This window comes from Gymnoscopelus microlampas (assembly GCF_963454915.1).
Source record: "Gymnoscopelus microlampas genome assembly, chromosome: 5".
NCBI lineage: Eukaryota > Metazoa > Chordata > Actinopteri > Myctophiformes > Myctophidae > Gymnoscopelus > Gymnoscopelus microlampas.
The window spans coordinates 36,986,658-37,004,723 of record NC_139942.1 but is presented as its reverse complement, the minus strand read 5'-3'; the positions used below and the strand labels follow the sequence as shown (position 1 = coordinate 37,004,723).

General features: G+C 40.4%; 1 protein-coding gene across 1 annotated transcript in view; it reads left to right on the top strand.

Moving 5' to 3' along the window:
* The window catches only part of cntnap3 (contactin associated protein family member 3), a gene marked incomplete at its 5' end in the record, with an annotated part of 133,493 nt that extends 115,725 nt beyond the window's left edge, over positions 1-17,768 (top strand). The window contains 6 exons of the mRNA XM_084057561.1: positions 1,164-1,388; positions 4,375-4,508; positions 10,340-10,427; positions 13,504-13,722; positions 15,229-15,300; positions 17,280-17,768. Coding sequence (XP_083913687.1) covers positions 1,164-1,388; positions 4,375-4,508; positions 10,340-10,427; positions 13,504-13,722; positions 15,229-15,300; positions 17,280-17,476 — 935 coding nt within the window. The 3' untranslated portion in view covers positions 17,477-17,768. The remainder of the gene's footprint in view (positions 1-1,163; positions 1,389-4,374; positions 4,509-10,339; positions 10,428-13,503; positions 13,723-15,228; positions 15,301-17,279) is intronic.
* Between the last annotated feature and the right edge of the window lie 298 nt (positions 17,769-18,066).

Sequence of the window (18,066 nt, the reverse complement as noted above, 5' to 3'; positions counted from 1 at the left end):
CAGTATCTCTATAGTCATTAAACCAAAAGTCTTTCAGATGTTTCATATTCCATCCTGATTGGCTAAAAAATGTCTTCCAAAGTTTACAGGAGTGCTCTGTTTTGAACAAAATGCTTCAAATCATGAACACAGCATGCAATTTCCGTGAAATTGTGCACGCATATTCCCACTATACCGAGGAAGAAATGCCACTTGAAAATGTTCAAATCAGCCCCATGGTGGCGCTATAACAGGCCGATTCGTGTTTTTACCTATAACTTCACGATCTGTGTAAAACGTTGTATGCACAATCCCTAGAGGTCAAGGAAAAACGAAAAACCTTTGCCCTGCATTTTTCATATTTGCCTTTTATAGCGCCACCAGGAGTCAAACTTATGTAAAACATTTTTTTTATATTACTCCTTCCGATTTTATCCAAATTTCACACAAATCGGTACACATGATCTCTATAGTCATGTGATCAAGACCGATCTGTTTGCTTTTTCATATTCCATCCTGATTGGCTAAGATTTGCATCTAAAGTTTGCAGTAGTGGCTTATTTTGAACAAAATGCCCCAAACCTTGAACGCAGCGTCCGATTGCGGTCAAACTTTGCACGCACATTCACACTATGTTGAGGAACAAATGCCACACTTTTAACATTGGCCTGTTATAGCACCACCAGGAGGCCACAATAACCTACCTGACCTGGCGGAGACCTGTGCTCCGAGGAGAACTTTCTCTAGTTGATACTTGCACTCCTCAGACAATCTATTAATGTTTTCTCTCTCTAATTTACTTCTATTGGTGTAAACAGCTGACCGGATGCTGACAAGGGTTTTCACATGCCTACTCTATAGGTTTTTAAAGTCTGGGGCTACATCTACACTGAGATGTTTCATCTCTGTTTTTAGTTTTAGCACCTTATCAGTTGTAATCGCTGTTCATACTACCTGAAAATGTATGTCACATGGCCATTCACGTACACTGGCACATGCCGGGTATATCACATTTGTCATTAGACAACAACATCCATGAAACATTACTTGCTTGCACAGCACTTGTACATTTAAATGTTTCCCTTTGTGTGGTAACGTTTTTGTCTGTGAGTGCGTGCCTCTGTGCTGAAAAGCACACGATGGGTAACAAAATAACACCTTTGTTCTTGTTCTCCTCTCTCTAGAGGAATCAGCCAGCTTCAAGGATACAACGTCGGTCAGTTACACCTTCAGGGAGCCCTATGTGTTGAGCAGAAACAGCAGCACCCTGCCCTCCTCCATCTACTCTGACACCATCTTGAGAGGAGAAAACATCTCCCTGAGCTTCAGGACGAGCCAAGCTCCTGTCCTGCTCCTCTATGTCAGCTCATTCTACAGAGAATATCTGGCCCTGCTCATCAACAAACATGGTGAGGGCTCAAGTGAAGATGTTAATTTGGCGGTGTTCAAGCTTGTTCAAGATTCTCGTTGAAACCTCTTTTCTCTTCTTACCTCACCCAGTTCTTTGTTTTTCTTGTCTCCTCCTTCTGCTCTCCTCTCCTCCAATCTCCTCTCTTCTATTTTGTTGTTTTTCGTTGTTGAGGGGAAGTATCTTGTTGAGAGAACTTCTTATACACTTATCATCCTCCTCGTATGACCTTCCCCAGTTTGTTGCTTGTCTTCTCCCATCCTCTTATTCTCCACTTTTTATCTCTTTGATAGATCTTATCAGTCCCCCCCCCCCCCCTCCCCTCCCCTCCCCTCCCCTCCCCTCCCCTCCCCTCCCCTCCACTCCCCTCCCCTCCTCTCCTCCCCGCTCCTCTCCTCTCCTCTCCTCTCCTCAACTCTCTTCTGTTGTGCAGTTCTACCAGATCGTTTAGGATTAATTAGGATTAGGATGTCAGGTTATTATCGTCATCCTCTGCTGCAGCCAGCCTATTTATTATCTATTGTCTGAGAATAAAGTCATTTCCTGAAAGAAAACTGCTTCTGTTGTGTGAAGGCCTTGTATCTCCAAGATTGTATTTGGGTTTTACCTTTACACAGTGCGTTTCAGGTAGAGCAGGTTATGAACATGGCCCAAGGGGACAAGAAGAATATAAAAATTGCACACCTGAAGATCAGAAATTAAATAACTGACCATTAAGTAGTAGAGAATTATGTTTTTCTATCTTTAACCCATTAAGACCTGAGGCTGATTCGACAAATGCCTTTTAAATCGGTAGTTCTCAAACTTTTTTTCTGTCAAGGACCCCCAATAACCGCGGACTCCCATCTGAAAATGTTTTGTGCCAGGGACCCCCAGAAGAGAAGATTTAAAGAAAATAGCAGATGTACTAGCTCGGAGCGTGGCACAAAGTGCTGACGAGCTTGTATATCTGCTATTTTTGAGAACCACTGTTCTAAACCAATGTTCTAAATCCTGAAACTCTCTGCTACTTTTAAATGTATAATGAACTTCTCAGCTACGAAAACAGAAGAAAAGTAACACAACTTTCAAACGACAAAGGTTAAATTGTACCTTATAATCATTCAACTCAGAAGTGTCGCAAAGACCTCAAGAGAAGACTTTAGCTGGCAATCCGTGGGCGACAAGTCAGTATAATAATGAAGAAAACACAGAATGTATGTGTTTTATAAACACTCCGTCTCTTTACTCAAGAGCAGGAAGAAGGGTAATTTCGGTTCTGAAATGACAATTACAGCCATTAAACTCAGTCGTATCACCAAGTGCTGACAGCACTTGTAAATGCTTTGCTGAGTACATGCTAGGCTAAGGGTAGCTTATAAACCTATCTTCTTCAGTGTCCAATAACTTTCTTTTGAGTTCAGCTTCAAGAGCAATAAGAAGGGTAATTGACTCTGAAAGGACAAATGCAAGGCAATAAACCAAATTGAGGCAGCATTCCACTTCTATTAGCAGTAAAGAGACCAAGCTTATAACCTGGTCTTAATGATTCACAGAACCTTGATGGACAGCATGGTATTAGAGTTGCCATGGTGATCAAGTAGTCAAAGAGAGAGCTTGAATGCCCCAAGATGGCTTCTCTATTTTATGCATTATATGCAAGGCATAATTATGCTCTTGGATGAAATAATGATCCCCTATATCTTTTGTATGTGTGTGGCTTTGTCAGAAAGGTAGAAGTTCAGCAAGTCATAATAATGACATGTTAATGTGTGGGCTTAAGTATTACACTTGCGATTGAAGTGGTAATGCCGTGTAAAATAATTACAGTAGGTGTTTTTGGAGGAAAAAAGTCCACAATGTCTGTCAAAATCACAAGGAATGTATTAACCTGCATTTAATGACACGTTATTATAAAATGAAGAAAATGTATTAGATTTTGCATTGTGCCATCATCATGTGTTTATGGATTCAATGTTATCCATTTAAAGGTAAATGCTTTGTGAAACACTAGCTGAAGGGATAGACAATATTATTTTGTTATTGTATTTGAATACAATTTCAAATTGCAATGATTGTGTGACTTTTGTATAGAGGACAAAGGTATTTTGCGTAAAATTATTTAAACTTTGTATTGCAAAGTTTGCAGTGCATTTTCCCTGATCAAATGGCGCAAAAAAACTGAAAATGATTAAGTTGAAATGTTTTACTGAATGGTGATTAGATATGATAATATTTGTTATACAATAGCACTGAAACATAACAAGCCAGCTAAGGCCAATTCTGATTGGCTAAGACGTATCATGTGGGAGGGTACATTAATTACTTTTATTACACGGCTTGGTTGAATGCTTGATTCTGATTGGTCAATCTCTGAATTCAGCGGTGTGTTATTTTTTAATAATGACATCTGCTCAACCTGCGTTGCTTGATTTTGTGCTGTATCCAACATGGCAGCCATGTAAACAAACACACAATGTCATTGTCAATGTTATTTATTTCAGCTAAACATTGCTTACAAGAATGTTTTTGAAAACATTTGAAGCGAGAAATAGACAATGCAGTAACCGATTATTGTTTCTATTTTATAACACTTCCCGTTATTTTCGAGGTGACGCATTGCACTGGATGAACCTGGCATAAATTAATGGACTACTTTCATTACCGTAAGCAATGAAATCCGTTTTGTTACTTTTGGGTCAATTTATTAATTTCTTTATTAAGTAGCCGTGTAATAAGTGGTATAATTAATGGAGGGCGGGTCATTATTGAGAAATAAACCCCTTCAGGGGGATTAGAATCATCCTTATTTGTGACACCTGACAAAAATGCATTACTAAAGCTACATTAAATGAATGAATGAGTGAATGAATGAATGAATGATCCAAATTAATAACTACATTACACATTATTACTTTTCGTTTGCAACTTGCCCTCATTTGCATGTCATGTAATGTAAGTTTAGTTATACTGTCTTTTTGACATGTTGTGCTGTGCTGTGTGTGAAGATAAGCTGGAGGTGATATACAAGCTGGACTCCAGTAGAGATGCTGAGGTGCTGAGAAGCAGAGCTAGGAACCTGGCCAACGGACAGCTGCACACACTCACCATCAGGAGGCTGGCAGACACTGTCTCCGTCCAGGTAACACACAGATACACGCACATACACTTGTATGTACACACAATAATGCACACAATAATGTACACTGTAGTTACTGTGTGTGTGTGTGTGTGTGTGTGTGTGTGTGTGTGTGTGTGTGTGTGTGTGTGTGTGTGTGTGTGTGTGTGTGTGTGTGTGTGTGTGTGTGTGTGTGTGTGTGTGTGTGTGTGTTCAATATCTCAGCAATTCCAAAGCCAGAACCAGCTCTGTCTTTTCTACAGACTGTCTTTGTCTATGTAGATGTTAGCAATCTACTGCGGTTTCTGTCCTAGACTCAGTAGAGACACTCAGAGTTACATACCCAGGATGAAATATGAGATGTCCTGACGATATCTCTTCTAAATCCTTCTAAATCCTTCTAAATCATAATATGTTAGATAAAATATGAGGCATGTTAATACTACCTGGATGCAGTCCTGCCATATCTCCATTTTATGAACACTAACCCACAGATGAAATATGTTGTGAACTTCATCTAGCTCATTTCCTGCACCTTGCATGACTTCTTAATTCTCAACGAACTTCAGATGAAATACTCGCCTGGGTCCTGTTCCCTGATGGCCTAAAATGGTCAGCAAACGGCCTGGAATGAAACGTGTGAGATATTGCCTCTTCGTGCTTGTTTCTAGTCACTTGATGTACTGTTTAATTAGCAGCATTCCCAAATGAAACCCCATTATGTCTTTTTCCACCCCCATGTGTCAGTATTATGATTACAACCCCTTACCCAAACAGGGTTGAAGCTTCCTAACTATAACCCAGCTCAAAGTAGTGGAAATTACCTAGTACAGGACTTAAAGTCATATTGTAGTCTCTTTGGTGACACCTCTGGTACCTCCGTTGTCTGTTACAACCACGATTCCCAGAATTCAGTTCAAAACAAAACCACAGAGGTACCGCTCCAAAACGAATGCTGCAGGGTCCTGTAGCACCAATGTTACTTGGAAAGCAACAACAACGTTTTCAGAAACTGTGTTTATTAACTTTAAACTACCCAATACTTTTGGACTTTTACTAACAATTATTTCAACAACAAATTATTTCTACCTTGTGGTATTGCTACTTTTACTTATTCTTAAACCCTAGATTGTTGACTGGGGTCACCCAGGAGTCTATACTGAAGATTTTGTTTTTATTTTATTGGAGGATAAACCCCTTGAGATGCATCATCTCGTCTTCCAGGGGGTCCTCAGGCACAACATACAAACAATGACAAAAAGCAATCACATAACATTCAACAACAACAACAAAACATACACATGAGGGCTCTCACACCACCCCAGACCATTCTACATCTGTTACACATGTCATCTAAAAACTGAAAATAAATAAATGAGATAGAAATAATGTAAATACAATCAATTATAAAGAACAAAAATCAAACAGTTAGATTTGAGCGAATCAAGCAAAGACATTTTGAAAACAGGAAATGAAATAATTGATCTAATTGCAATAGGTAAATTGTTCCAGTCAGAAGGTGCTTTAAAGGAGCTACACCATGAATTTAAAAAATAATAATAATATTTGATATCATATTGTTTATGTCCCTCAAACGTTTTTCAAAAGGTTTGAGCCTAAATCAAGCCTCAGATATACTCATTCCAACTAACTTCTCTCTGGCTTATAAAGCACTTTCACCTGCAATACCACATTGTCCTGTTTGGCACGGGGCGCTATTGAGCCAGTTTGTATGCATGTTATGTCCTGGTTCTGTGTGGAAAAAGTAAAAAAAAAAAAAAAAAAAAAAATTTAAAAATTTAAAAAAAAATGTTTGGTTGGAACTGAAAAACGGGAGGAATTGTTCCCAGACGTGACGTAGGGTGGGGGAACAAATCTGACGGACTGTTTTCAGACCAATTTACATAAAAAACACAGATAGCCTATGAAAGCCTGCATGCTCGAAGTCGGGTATTTGTTGGAACAGAAGAGAGGCGGGGGAGACCAAAAACACACAAAAATTTAAAAAAAGTTAAAATTCATGGTGTAGACCCTTTAAACTTAAATGAACGTCTCCCAATTTCTTTCTGTATACCAGGTACATCAAAAAAAGGTTGTTGAGATAAAAGATATTTGGTGTAGAGAGAAAAAAAGGAGGGGACCAAGTTTAGACTCCTGCGGGACCCTGGTCAAAGAAGTATATATTCTTTATTCTTTATTAGGATTCATTAGCTTCTTGCTGTTTTCGCCGAATGTTCGCCCGTTATGAAATGCCCATAATAGGTACAGGGTTCATGTGGTTAAGTAAAAATCTTTGTACCTCTTCCACCTCTGCAAACTCCTCACGGTCTCACCTCACCATTCTCACTGAACCTCCCCCCCTGTTTTTCCTGTAACTTGTAAATTGGATTTCTACGTGGGTGTTCATCCAAGACAGCACAGTCTCAGATGATGAGGTGAAACCATCAGCATTTACACCATGTTATCTCCTGACTCCTGGTGGATAGCAGTCAATAACATAATTATAGTTCACTATAGGAATCAGTCTACATACTCTTAATCACCAAGTAAAAAAACTGTTTGTATTCTTGCTGACATGCATCGACACTCAGATAGAAACAGTGTTAATGCAGGATCTGTTATGGACTGTAAGCTATACATCACTATAATATATGTTGGGGCACTCCATTTTGTCAGCAAAAAAAAGAAACAACAAAGTCATCCATTCCCATTCACTGTATACCATCCCATATTATAATTGGCTGAAGAGAGGGCGGGTGGGCCGGCGGGCGGACGGCGGGCGGATTCTTTCTGACTCTTTATGGGCATAAAAGGATTGATTGATTGATTGAAATGTTTATTAGGCAAAATAATGTAAAACAACACAGTTACATTTACGTATAATACTTTTGTCTAAAAGGTCCGACCAAAAAGGTCCTTGCAGACTTGTTTCCGTTGGGGTCCTTGAATTAATTTCATAGACATATATAGTAGCAACCAGACAGTTCGTCTGTCTACAGGGAAACTGGTACTGGCTCCTCTTTTGGCCTCCAGACAGATGAGTTTTTTGGGCTGTTTTGACAGCGAACTGCAGGACACATGTTGACAGACAGAAACAGACATCTCCATATATGGGCACAAAAGGGACGCAGACAGGCGGGTACAACGGATACTCTGACAAAGCTCCCGACACAATGACTCAGACATATTTGTCAGATCGGCAGTGTGACGTACTGTAGGTGTGAGGGCCGCGTAGCTGCCCGAACATCTAGTTTTATAAAAAATGCTAGTCTCAGATAGGACCATGTCATATCCAATCCCATTAAGCTGATAAATGACTGCCAAATCTTGTGGGGCTACCAACGCTTTGTGTCCCCTGTGTTTCTATTCTTATCTCTGAGAGGCTGTTCAGTTTCCAGCGTGTACCTTCAAGGCTTTCTCCTCTTCTCCCCTAAACTCACTGTTTACTCACTTGAGGACATATAGGAACACATACAAATACTGAGTGTTAATTTAACTCTAAATGTACACATGTAACCAAATGGACCATTAAGCCCATCTGGTGTATTACAGTATATACATGAACACTGAGGATTTTACTGTTTACCAAAACAAGTGTCTTCTGACACACTCATAGGAGGTCATAGATTCTCGGAAGACAAAGACTGTTGGTTTTAGGAACTATACTATATTTCACTTTGACACAAATTCTTTATTTTTTCAGTAGACATAAGCTGTGACTTAATCAGCTGTCAGTCTCCCAACATTATTTGCCCCTTGGAGGATGGACTCAGGCTCAGCACCAGTATTCAGGAAGGGACTTTTCTCATCTTCACACACTGGAGGGACAAATACTCCAGGAAGACTGTTGGGAGTAGAGCTATATTTCACTCTGACACCTCATTTTAGAACGTTTACACTTTGTAGGACAGACACACCTCACAGGAGTCCAGAGGCTTCAGACATCAGCCTGCTACAGGATTCCCCCTGTAACCACCAGTATTCAGTCTTTATAGTGCTTTTTTTATGGCATGTCTGCTTTATTTTGAATGCAGGCAGTGATCAGAGAGACAGGAAAGGTGGATGAGAGAGGGGGGATGACATGCAGCAAAGAGCCTTGGGTCAGATTCGAACCAGGGCTTGCTGCGGGAAGGACTATATAGCTTTATTGATGTGGTATGAACTCTAACCAGATGAGCCACCAGGGTGCCCATGTATTCAGCCTTTTAACCAAAGCCCTCGACATCAACAGGAATAACAAGTCAATGGAAAGTAGGATCCTGGAACACTTTATCCACAAGTTTCCTAGGGTGTTGTGGGCATCACTTCCTGTCGATTTGATCCCTGATACCTGATCAAATCGACAGGAAGTGATGCCCACAACGCCCTAGGAAACTTATGGATACAGAATGTATAAAGAAATGGATGGTAACCATGGATATATGGAGAGACCATGCTAACAATGTATGGACTAAAAAGGTCTAAATCTTACTCTAGGTGTACTGAACAACACAGTAGTGTTCAAAACCGAAAAGCCTTTTTAAGCATCAGTGCTGAATCCCATTTAGCATAGATGAAAGCATTAGCGGAGGTTTTAACGCTCTCTCCTCTCTCTTTAACTAACTGCTCTCATGCAGCTGTCTCCCTGCAGAGTAACCCTCATTAAAAATACACTCCATTAGAGAACTCCATCCTGGCCAAATGAAAATCTTGTCATTAGTGTAGAGACTGAGTTGTGTTATGCAGGTATTGTTTAATGTAGGTACAGTACTGTATGTCCTGTTACCACTGAATAAAAATACACATCCAAAATATTTTATACTGAACAACAAACTATCGATAGATTGTTAGGAATGTAAATACAGTAGGATTGTACAATATGAGAACAAAGAAAACATGCTATAACCACTCAATAAACATGAATACAGACATCATTCAAATAGTATTAGCTGAGCAGCCGTGAAATAGCATAACATCTGTAGAACCGTATCCTATTAAATCAGCTGCTGTTTGTCAACCAACTACAGTTGCAATTCTAGCGCAATCCAGTCCCTCCATGTTATGGGACTATACTGTAACTGTAAACGTTGCCCCTTAAGGGCAGGTATGGTCTAGATGTCTAGAGACCAGGCATCTACATCAGTGGTTCTCAACCTTTCCAGGCTGTGACCCCCAAAATAATCATATTTGAACTGGGAACACTTGGAATGTAGGAGTTGAGGCATTACATTTAGTTTGACTCAGTTCCACAGATACATATTGTGAAAATAACAGATATGCAAGCCTCACAACGCCTCGCAACGCAATCAGTGTTAGTTACAGACATTACACTACTAGACATAAACATTAAATTCTTTAACATGCCATTAAATGTTTGGTCTGACCACAACACCGAATTTGTACCCATTGTACTTGCTTATGAGCTACTGTCTTGAAGACAAAATATTTCCCTGAGCACAAAAACAAATCTTAGTGGATGAATATCCAAAATATCAACCACTTTTGTAAAATGATTGCATTTGATACCATAGACCAAATCAGGGAAATTTGAGGTCTAAAATAAGAAAATTATGACTTAAGAAAAATAAATAAGCATAAAATCCAAGATGACGCATAGTTCAATAAAACAGAAACGCTCCCTGTCTGTATTTCTCGCTGTATTTCATCAAGTTCATTAGTTCTTCTCAAAGAGCATCAGAGAGCTTTAAGAGCACATGCCTTGGGGTTTGTATTTTATCAATAGGTTAAGGTAGAAGTGCTTGCTTTGGGCAATTTCCAAGTCTCGTGGACAAGATAAGCCACCTTATATTCAATTATATTTATAATGATTGTAAAACTTCTTTACTGCCTGTTACTGTCACTGTTCATTATTTCAGGTCGACCAGAACACCAGAGAAGACTTCAATCTGACATTTGATGGCGAATTCAATGCTATCAAGTCCCTGGATCTTGGCAGAGTGCATGGTGAGTGGGTCGAGTGCATGGTGAGTGGGCAGAGTGCACTCAGCCAGATTCCTTTGAACAACTGCAGTGAGATGTTTGGCCTTATCTCTCAATCAGATTTCTACTAGCTTATATTCGTTATGGTGCTGGAGCCCAGGAGGTGCTTCTGTCTTTACAGATGGCGTATGGAAGGCAAAAGAAATGCATGTAGGCTACTGCTTTTAACATCAAGATGAGCTCTATCCAAATGATCTACAAAAGAGTACTTTAGCACCAAGCTGAGACATAAAAACCTTTTAGTGTTAAATGAAAGGGACATTTCCAGTGCAAGTAGTCATTATGTTTCACTGTGTACATTTTAAACCTACGTATATCACGGCATGACATGTCAGGGTGAATGTTGGCTTTGTGCATGCACTAACAGCAGTAGTTTGGAACTGTGCACCAATACTTTACATATGTTTCTTAAAACATTGAGTAATGTTTGCATTCCTGATGACGACCTTGCTGAGAAAGTGAACTGGACCACTTCAAACAGCTCAGATGTTTATGAGCCCAGAAAAGACTTCCAGGGTTTTATGCTAATGAACTAAAAGGAATAGATGTTGCAGTCAGCACCCTTTAGTACATTAACACTGCTGCTGATATTGAGCACCTGCTATATATACAGGTACTGTATGTATTGATCTGACCTCTGAGCTCCATCGATCTCTTCTGCACGTTTTTGATCTCTTCTGTACATTTTTACAGTTTGGAGTGCAATAATTCAGTGCAGTATTCAATGACATAATGTGCGTTGTAATGCATTCTGAAAATGTGCCTGCAACATTCAATATCATGCTCATATTGGGATTGGCCTAGGGCTGAGTGATATGACTTCAAATCATTATCGGATAAACAGCCGTGAATTCTGCCACACCCTCTGCAACTGCATGTGTTTGGCAGATGATGTCTGTCAACGTTTGACATGAGTTCCTGAGTTGGTCCATGCTCCTTCCACAGCAAAGTCAGTGCACACTGGCACTTACTATAAGCTAACTAACGTCATGTCCAATGTGAGATAGGCTACATATACATGTAATATGGTGTAGTGCAGACAGTCTCATGTTAGTATGTGGCCAGGTAACTATTCTGTCAAGCCAGACAAGGCAGAGTCATACCAAGATCAGAGAAACAACAGGAAAGAAGAAGACCCTCTGCTACTGGCTTCCTGCTAGCACTGTCACCATTAGTCTGGCTAATGGACCTAGGACTTGGAGAAACACACACACACACACACACACAGAGAGAGAGAGAGAGAGAGAGAGAGAGAGAGAGAGAGAGAGAGCGTTGAGTCTGTCGGATAGGTGGTTCAACCTATGCTCCCATACGTATACAGTAGGCGTATATGAAGATCCGGTTGTCCAGAACCGCCAATTGGCATGCCCAAAAATGGGGCCAACGACTTAGACTCTGCACGTGGATCGGCGAGGAGCCCCCCACCCCCCAGCCTTGACTCAAGAACAACCAGGTTTCTGCCTGTGGAGTTCAGGCTGTGCACTAGCTTGTAAGGGGTTAATACATGTAATTACTGTAGGAGCCCGGTGATGAAGTGTCTTAAAAGTAATCAGTAAAATCCTAAAACAGATCAACCAGTGCAGGGAAGTTAAAAACATGAGTAATGTTCTCTTCTCCTGTTTTTTGTTAAAGGTCTAGCAGCAGCATTCTGTACAATTTGAAGCCTATTGAGTAGTTTTTGTCAAATGTTAACACACAATAAAATAATGTACTGTCCATGTATTTTATTGAAGGGAAAGGCATGAAGTTACATTTGTCTTTTTTTGCTGTCTAAGAGTAAAAACTGAATGTTAAATCAATAGCAGTCAGTCAGTCTACTGCCACCTCTGCAAGACCATCAAAGGTAACTGGTAAATCTTTAGCAGAGTTATGCAGTGAATGGATCTCACCCTGTAAAGTGAAAGGATAGCAGGACACGAATTGGGTGGTAACTGCAGGCTGAATTAATAGCGATTCTATAGTTGGCCTGCACCTGTGTTCTCTTAACATAACCGGGCAGTTTGTTGTTACAGTACTAAAGCCTGTCAAACATAATGTAATGATTACTGACTGAATTAATGACACCTTGTTGCTAACAAGGCATGTATAGTAAATGGATAATTAATGAGCACATTAGCTCTCATCTGTCTGTCTGTTTTCTTATCTCTGTCAGTCAGTCACTCTTGCTTTCTCTTTCTGTGCCCCCTCTGTCTGTCTGTTTATCCGTCCGTCCGTCCGTCCGTCCGTCCGTCTGTCCAGTCCGTCCGTCTGTCTGCATGTCTATCTCCATCAATTAGTAAGTAAACTCTCTCTCACTCTCTCGCTGGGTGAATGTTATCATCTTTGCCAGGATTATTGCGTCGATTCGCAACGTGCCAATCAGTGTGTCCAGCTGGCCAGCATTGGCCGGATTATTGCATGGTTAAAATAGGCTCTCTCTCTTCCACTCTCTGTACCGCTCTCTTCCTACCTCCCTATCTCCTCTCTGTCTCACAATCTATTTCTCACCATCTCTCTCTCTAAAATGCTAAATGGCGCCTGGAGTGCCTTTATCCAAAGCGTTTACAATGTGCACACCATGTAAAGGACCAAGCAGCTCATCTGGAGCAGTTAGGGGTTAAGTGTCTTGCTCAAGAGGGAGCTGGGGATCAAGTCCAGAGGGAAGCATGCACATCCAAAAAAATATAATTGTACAGGTGCTGGACAACAATACTGGGGATCGAACCAGGAATCTTTCCGATTCATAAGTGGCCACTTTACCGCCTGAGCCACTGCCACCCCCTTTCTCCATCTCTCTCTCACCCCCTCCCTATCTCCCTCTCCATCTCTCTCTCTCTTCACCACTCTGTCCATCTTTCTCCATCTCCCTAACGCTCTCACTATCTCTTTCTCTGAGGTTAGGGTTTTCCCTTTTCCCTTCTCTTCTGTAGACAATGTTGATGAAATGAGTTTGATGCATCTCTGTGTGCGTGTGTGTGGGGGTGTGGGTGGGTGCGTGCGTGCGTGCGTGCGTGCGTGCGTGGGTGCGTGCGTGCGTGCGTGCGTGCGTGTGTATCTTCAGAGTCTGGTGAGCTGGATCCAGAGCAGGCCAGGCTTGCCTCTCTACATTTTACAGGCTGTCTGTCTGTGGTCCTCTTCAACTCCATCAGTCCACTGAAAGCAGCCCTGCTTCACCCAGACACCAGCCCTGTCATCATCACAGGCCCATTGGCCCAGTCCAGCTGTGGTTCCTCTGCCCCAGCCAATCCCTACACAGCGGAGAACACACACCATCTATCAGGTAAAAGACAGAGGGTTCAGGGTGAGACGTTAGGTCCATGATACTGACCATGATACTGTCATGATACTGACATGATACTGACATGATACTGGACATGATGCTGACATGACACTGACCATGATACTGACAGTTTCTCTCTGCATCTAACTTCCACTGATTATTATAGATGTATATATGTCACAGTAAATTTGAGAAATAAGTCAGCTTGCAAAGTGACTATACTTTTTTTTATGTCCAGGATGATAATCTATATTACAGGACATCGTCGCTGACGGGTGGAAATAGGGCTGGGCAATTAACCGAAAATATATCAAAACATTTAGAACCAATAACTGTTGGCCAATCGAAATCTGAAGGATCAAGGTTTATATATATTGTATGTATATATATACATATAATGTATATATATATATATATTTTTTTATATCAGTGAATCGACACAAAGACCTTTACAAGCTCACAACGTGTTGCACTGCGTTGTTAGCTTGTTGATCTGCTATTTTCACTTTTTATAAGTGTTCATTAAGCACAATCGTGGCAAGAGTTTGAAATAATCATGATATTGATTACATGTCGCCCAACCCTAGATGGAAACCTTGTACTTTTAGCGATGCAATGCATTGTGAGTTGTAGATCGGTTATTTTCGCTACTTTTGCCCAACAATGTTATACGACGAAGTATACAAAAGGGGCTTATGTGGTTAAAGGATGACCAGCATTAATGTTTTGGGGCGAAAAAGCATATAAAGTGGAGTTACAAGTTTTGTGCCCGATAGCTAGAACATTACTTCCTCTTATACTGTAGTACTTCTCTGTGCTATTCTACTCTGAGAGAGCCACTCCTCCAACTTCATGACAGGCTCATTAAGTACGGACACCCTCCTCCTCGTTACACATTGAGATGACAGTGTGACAGATTGAGCTAATTAATTTGCACTGGAGAGTGGGGAGCTCCCACTGGTGCGTCTCTGCCTCAGTGGTCCGTCTCCTCACGCTGCTTAATGTTGCTATGCTGAAGTCCTCTGGAGATGAGCTGTGGTATTCAATGGGCCCTGTCTCTGCTGTTTGATGGAGTTGTGATCCTATCACTGAATCCCTCCTTTCTGCGCTGTAACTAACTTTATGTTAATGTCTCTCGTCTTTATTCGACTTATGCTCTCCGTTGTTTCCATCTTGTGTTTTCTCCTTTCTTTTCTCGTGGAACTCTCTATGCTCTATGTTGTATCTCTTTTTTTATTGTTTTATGCCCTCTATATCTCCTAACTTGTATTTCTTATCCCCTCTACTCCTTCCCTTTATCTTTCCATCTCTGTCTGTCTGTCTGTCTGTCTGTCTGTCTGTCTGTCTGTCTGCCTGCCTGTCTGTCTGTCTGTCTGTCTGTCTGTCTGTCTGTCTGTCTGTCTGTCTGTCTGTCTGTCTGTCTGTCTGTCTGTCTGTCTGTCTGTCTGTCTGTCTGTCTGTCTGTCTGTCTGTCTGTCTGTCTATACATCTATCTATGTGCTGTAGACCAGTCTGGTTCAGCGGGTACAGGTCAACCTTTAGTCAATGCCATCAGGACTGACTCTGCTCTAATTGGAGGTACTGTAACATATAGTTATGTTTCACTGTCCTACAGCAACATTAAAAATTATTATACTATTATCAGACTATACTGTTGGTAGTTAATGTACTGTAAGAGGAAGTAGGAATTTCAGCCTGTTTCACTGCCATAATACAGAGGCTATTAATTACATGTCATTATTGATAGTCTTTTTGATAGGAGTTTGAGAGTGTTTCCCTTTTTAGCGGCGCTAGCCGCTCTATACCTTTAGGTATAGAGCGGATATTAGCCCTCTATGCCTGGCTTTTGCGTCAACGTTCTGATTGGTCAGGTGCGTCAACGTTCTGATTGGTCAGGTGCGTCAACGTTCTGATTGGTCAGGTGCGCCAAAGTTGTGATTGGTCACTATTCATGACATCACTATGATGTCATGAATATAGAATTCGATGTCTATATAAACGATGACAATGACTTCATCTTATTATTCATTTGGCTAAAGTCTCCGTCTAGGTAAGTTATTTAAAGTTAATATGACGAATAGAAAGAGAAAGATACAAGAACAGATGAAGGGTGAATGTATAGAAAGTCTGAGTTCGGGACCCAGTCATCCGTTATGACAGAATGGTTTGATAGAGACGATCGAGAATCCAAGAGTCCGTTAAGGTTCTGATTGGTCAGGCCCGTCAAGGTTCTGATTGGTCAGGCCCGTCAAGGTTCTGATTGGTCAGGCCCGTCAAGGTTGTGATTTGTCAGGCAAGGGGACTATTCATGACATCACTATGATGTCAAGGTTTATTTTTTATTTCCTCATGTTTTTTTTTGTATATATTTTTATTTGGCTAAAGTCTCCTTCTAGGTAAGTTATTTAAAGTTAGATCCTCAATTTAACTTTATCTGTCGTCGACGCTCTGATTGGTCAGACCCGTCAACAAAGTGATTGGTCAAGCTTCACATGACACATGGCTATAAACACATTATAAACACATATCGATGACATAATGTATTCAAAGGCGCCGCTACCTTCACACAGGGTGTGATTTTTTCTTATTAGGAAGCTTTAAAGTATGAACAAAGGTAGCAAATATAATACTGTAGTCAAAGGTCCAACTAAAACTCAATTAAAACTTTTAGATTCTGTCATATCAGATTCGATTAGATTCAATGGGAAGATTGAAGCGTTTCAAGTGTATAATAAGTGGGTGGGAGGGTAAAATAGCTGAAAATGAAGCAGGAAGCTCAATAACCTCACTCTGTGTCTGAGTGCACAAAGGAGAGCACAACTAATTAAACCTTTGCAGAAATGTTTCGCTGATGAAAGAACTTTCTGCTGTTATCTTTAAATGAATAGTCATTTTAAAACCACAGTAATGTGGTGTTAAATTAAGTCGTGAAATTCAGTCTTCAGTGGTCCAATGGGATGCCCTTTTCTCTTGTAATGATGAAATGTGCCTTGCAGCATAAAATAATCCAGAGAAGGGTCGACTGGGTCAAATGATAGGCAGAAAGGGGTCAGAATTTAAGTGGACTTTTTATGTTTTACATATAGATAAGCTAATCTCATACTGTACTGTTTAATGCCCTTCAAATTTAAATCAGAGGACCATTGCAGACCCATGAGAGAAATAGGACCTTCATGAAACCTTCAGAAAAAAACAGTGTTCATTTTACTACAGAGTTCATTCAGACGTCGAAGTGTAACAATATGCTCCACTGTTTCAGAAGTATTTCAAAATGTCACAGCTGTGCTTCAATGTTACGAAAGTGTAATTGCTTCTTTCAAGTTCAAATGAGTTCAAAACACTCTCACAGTTGTAATTTGTTGAGCTCTACTGCACAGACAGACTTAATTAAATACACGTAAATTGTTTTCTAAAGGACACATGTTTTCCCCTTCATTTGAAATTATTCTCTTAACCAATTACACTCATAAGTTAATATTAATTTAAAAGAAAAACAATTGTCACTTTTTTTAAGCATTACTTTGTTTGTAACTTATTCTTGTTTTTTTGTTTGGCAGGTGTGATAGCAGTGGTGATCTTTGTGATTGTGTCTGCACTAGCAACAATGGCCAGGTTTCTATATAGGAGGAAAGGCACCTATCAGAACCAGGAAGTGAAGGTAGTCCAACCTGTAGACAGCCCAGAGTTCCCCTTCAACAGCCAGGTCAACTCCCAGAATGTTCCCAATGAGAACCCAAAGGAGTATTTTATTTAGTTGGAGTATTGACGTCTCTGTGACCTGGCATTGTTGGAACTGTGAGGTTCAAGGATGCCCTGCCATGCCTCAGTGCTTTAGACTACACATACAGTCCCTCGTTCACTTAGCTGGTGCCACAGCGGCTCAACAAGATATGAAGATGACAGAAGAGTTCACACAATTTGTATTGCTGTTGTCGTTTTGTTGTCCTTTTTGTGTAAATAATGTACATACTGTACGTGTACAAACATGCAAAGCTGTGTCAGACTTTTAAGGTGTTCATACTGTCATTTAAAACATTGTAAATATATGTAAAAACAAAAAATGTAGATGTTGAATTACTGTAATGTCTTTCTAACAACCCCTGTCTAATATATTTCTCTGTCATATTGAATTCTTATAAATGATTAGAGGAGGAATCGATATCTTTCATGCAAGTATGGTTCTGAATAATCAAACAACTTTACCATAATGAAAGTCAGTGAGGATGGATTTATAAGCATTTTTCTATAAGGGTAATGAAGGCTTGCTTCATTGAAAGTGAAGATGTCAGAGCCATAATTATTCTGTTTCACTGCTTGCAAAACAGTGTGGAAACCGCTGGTGGA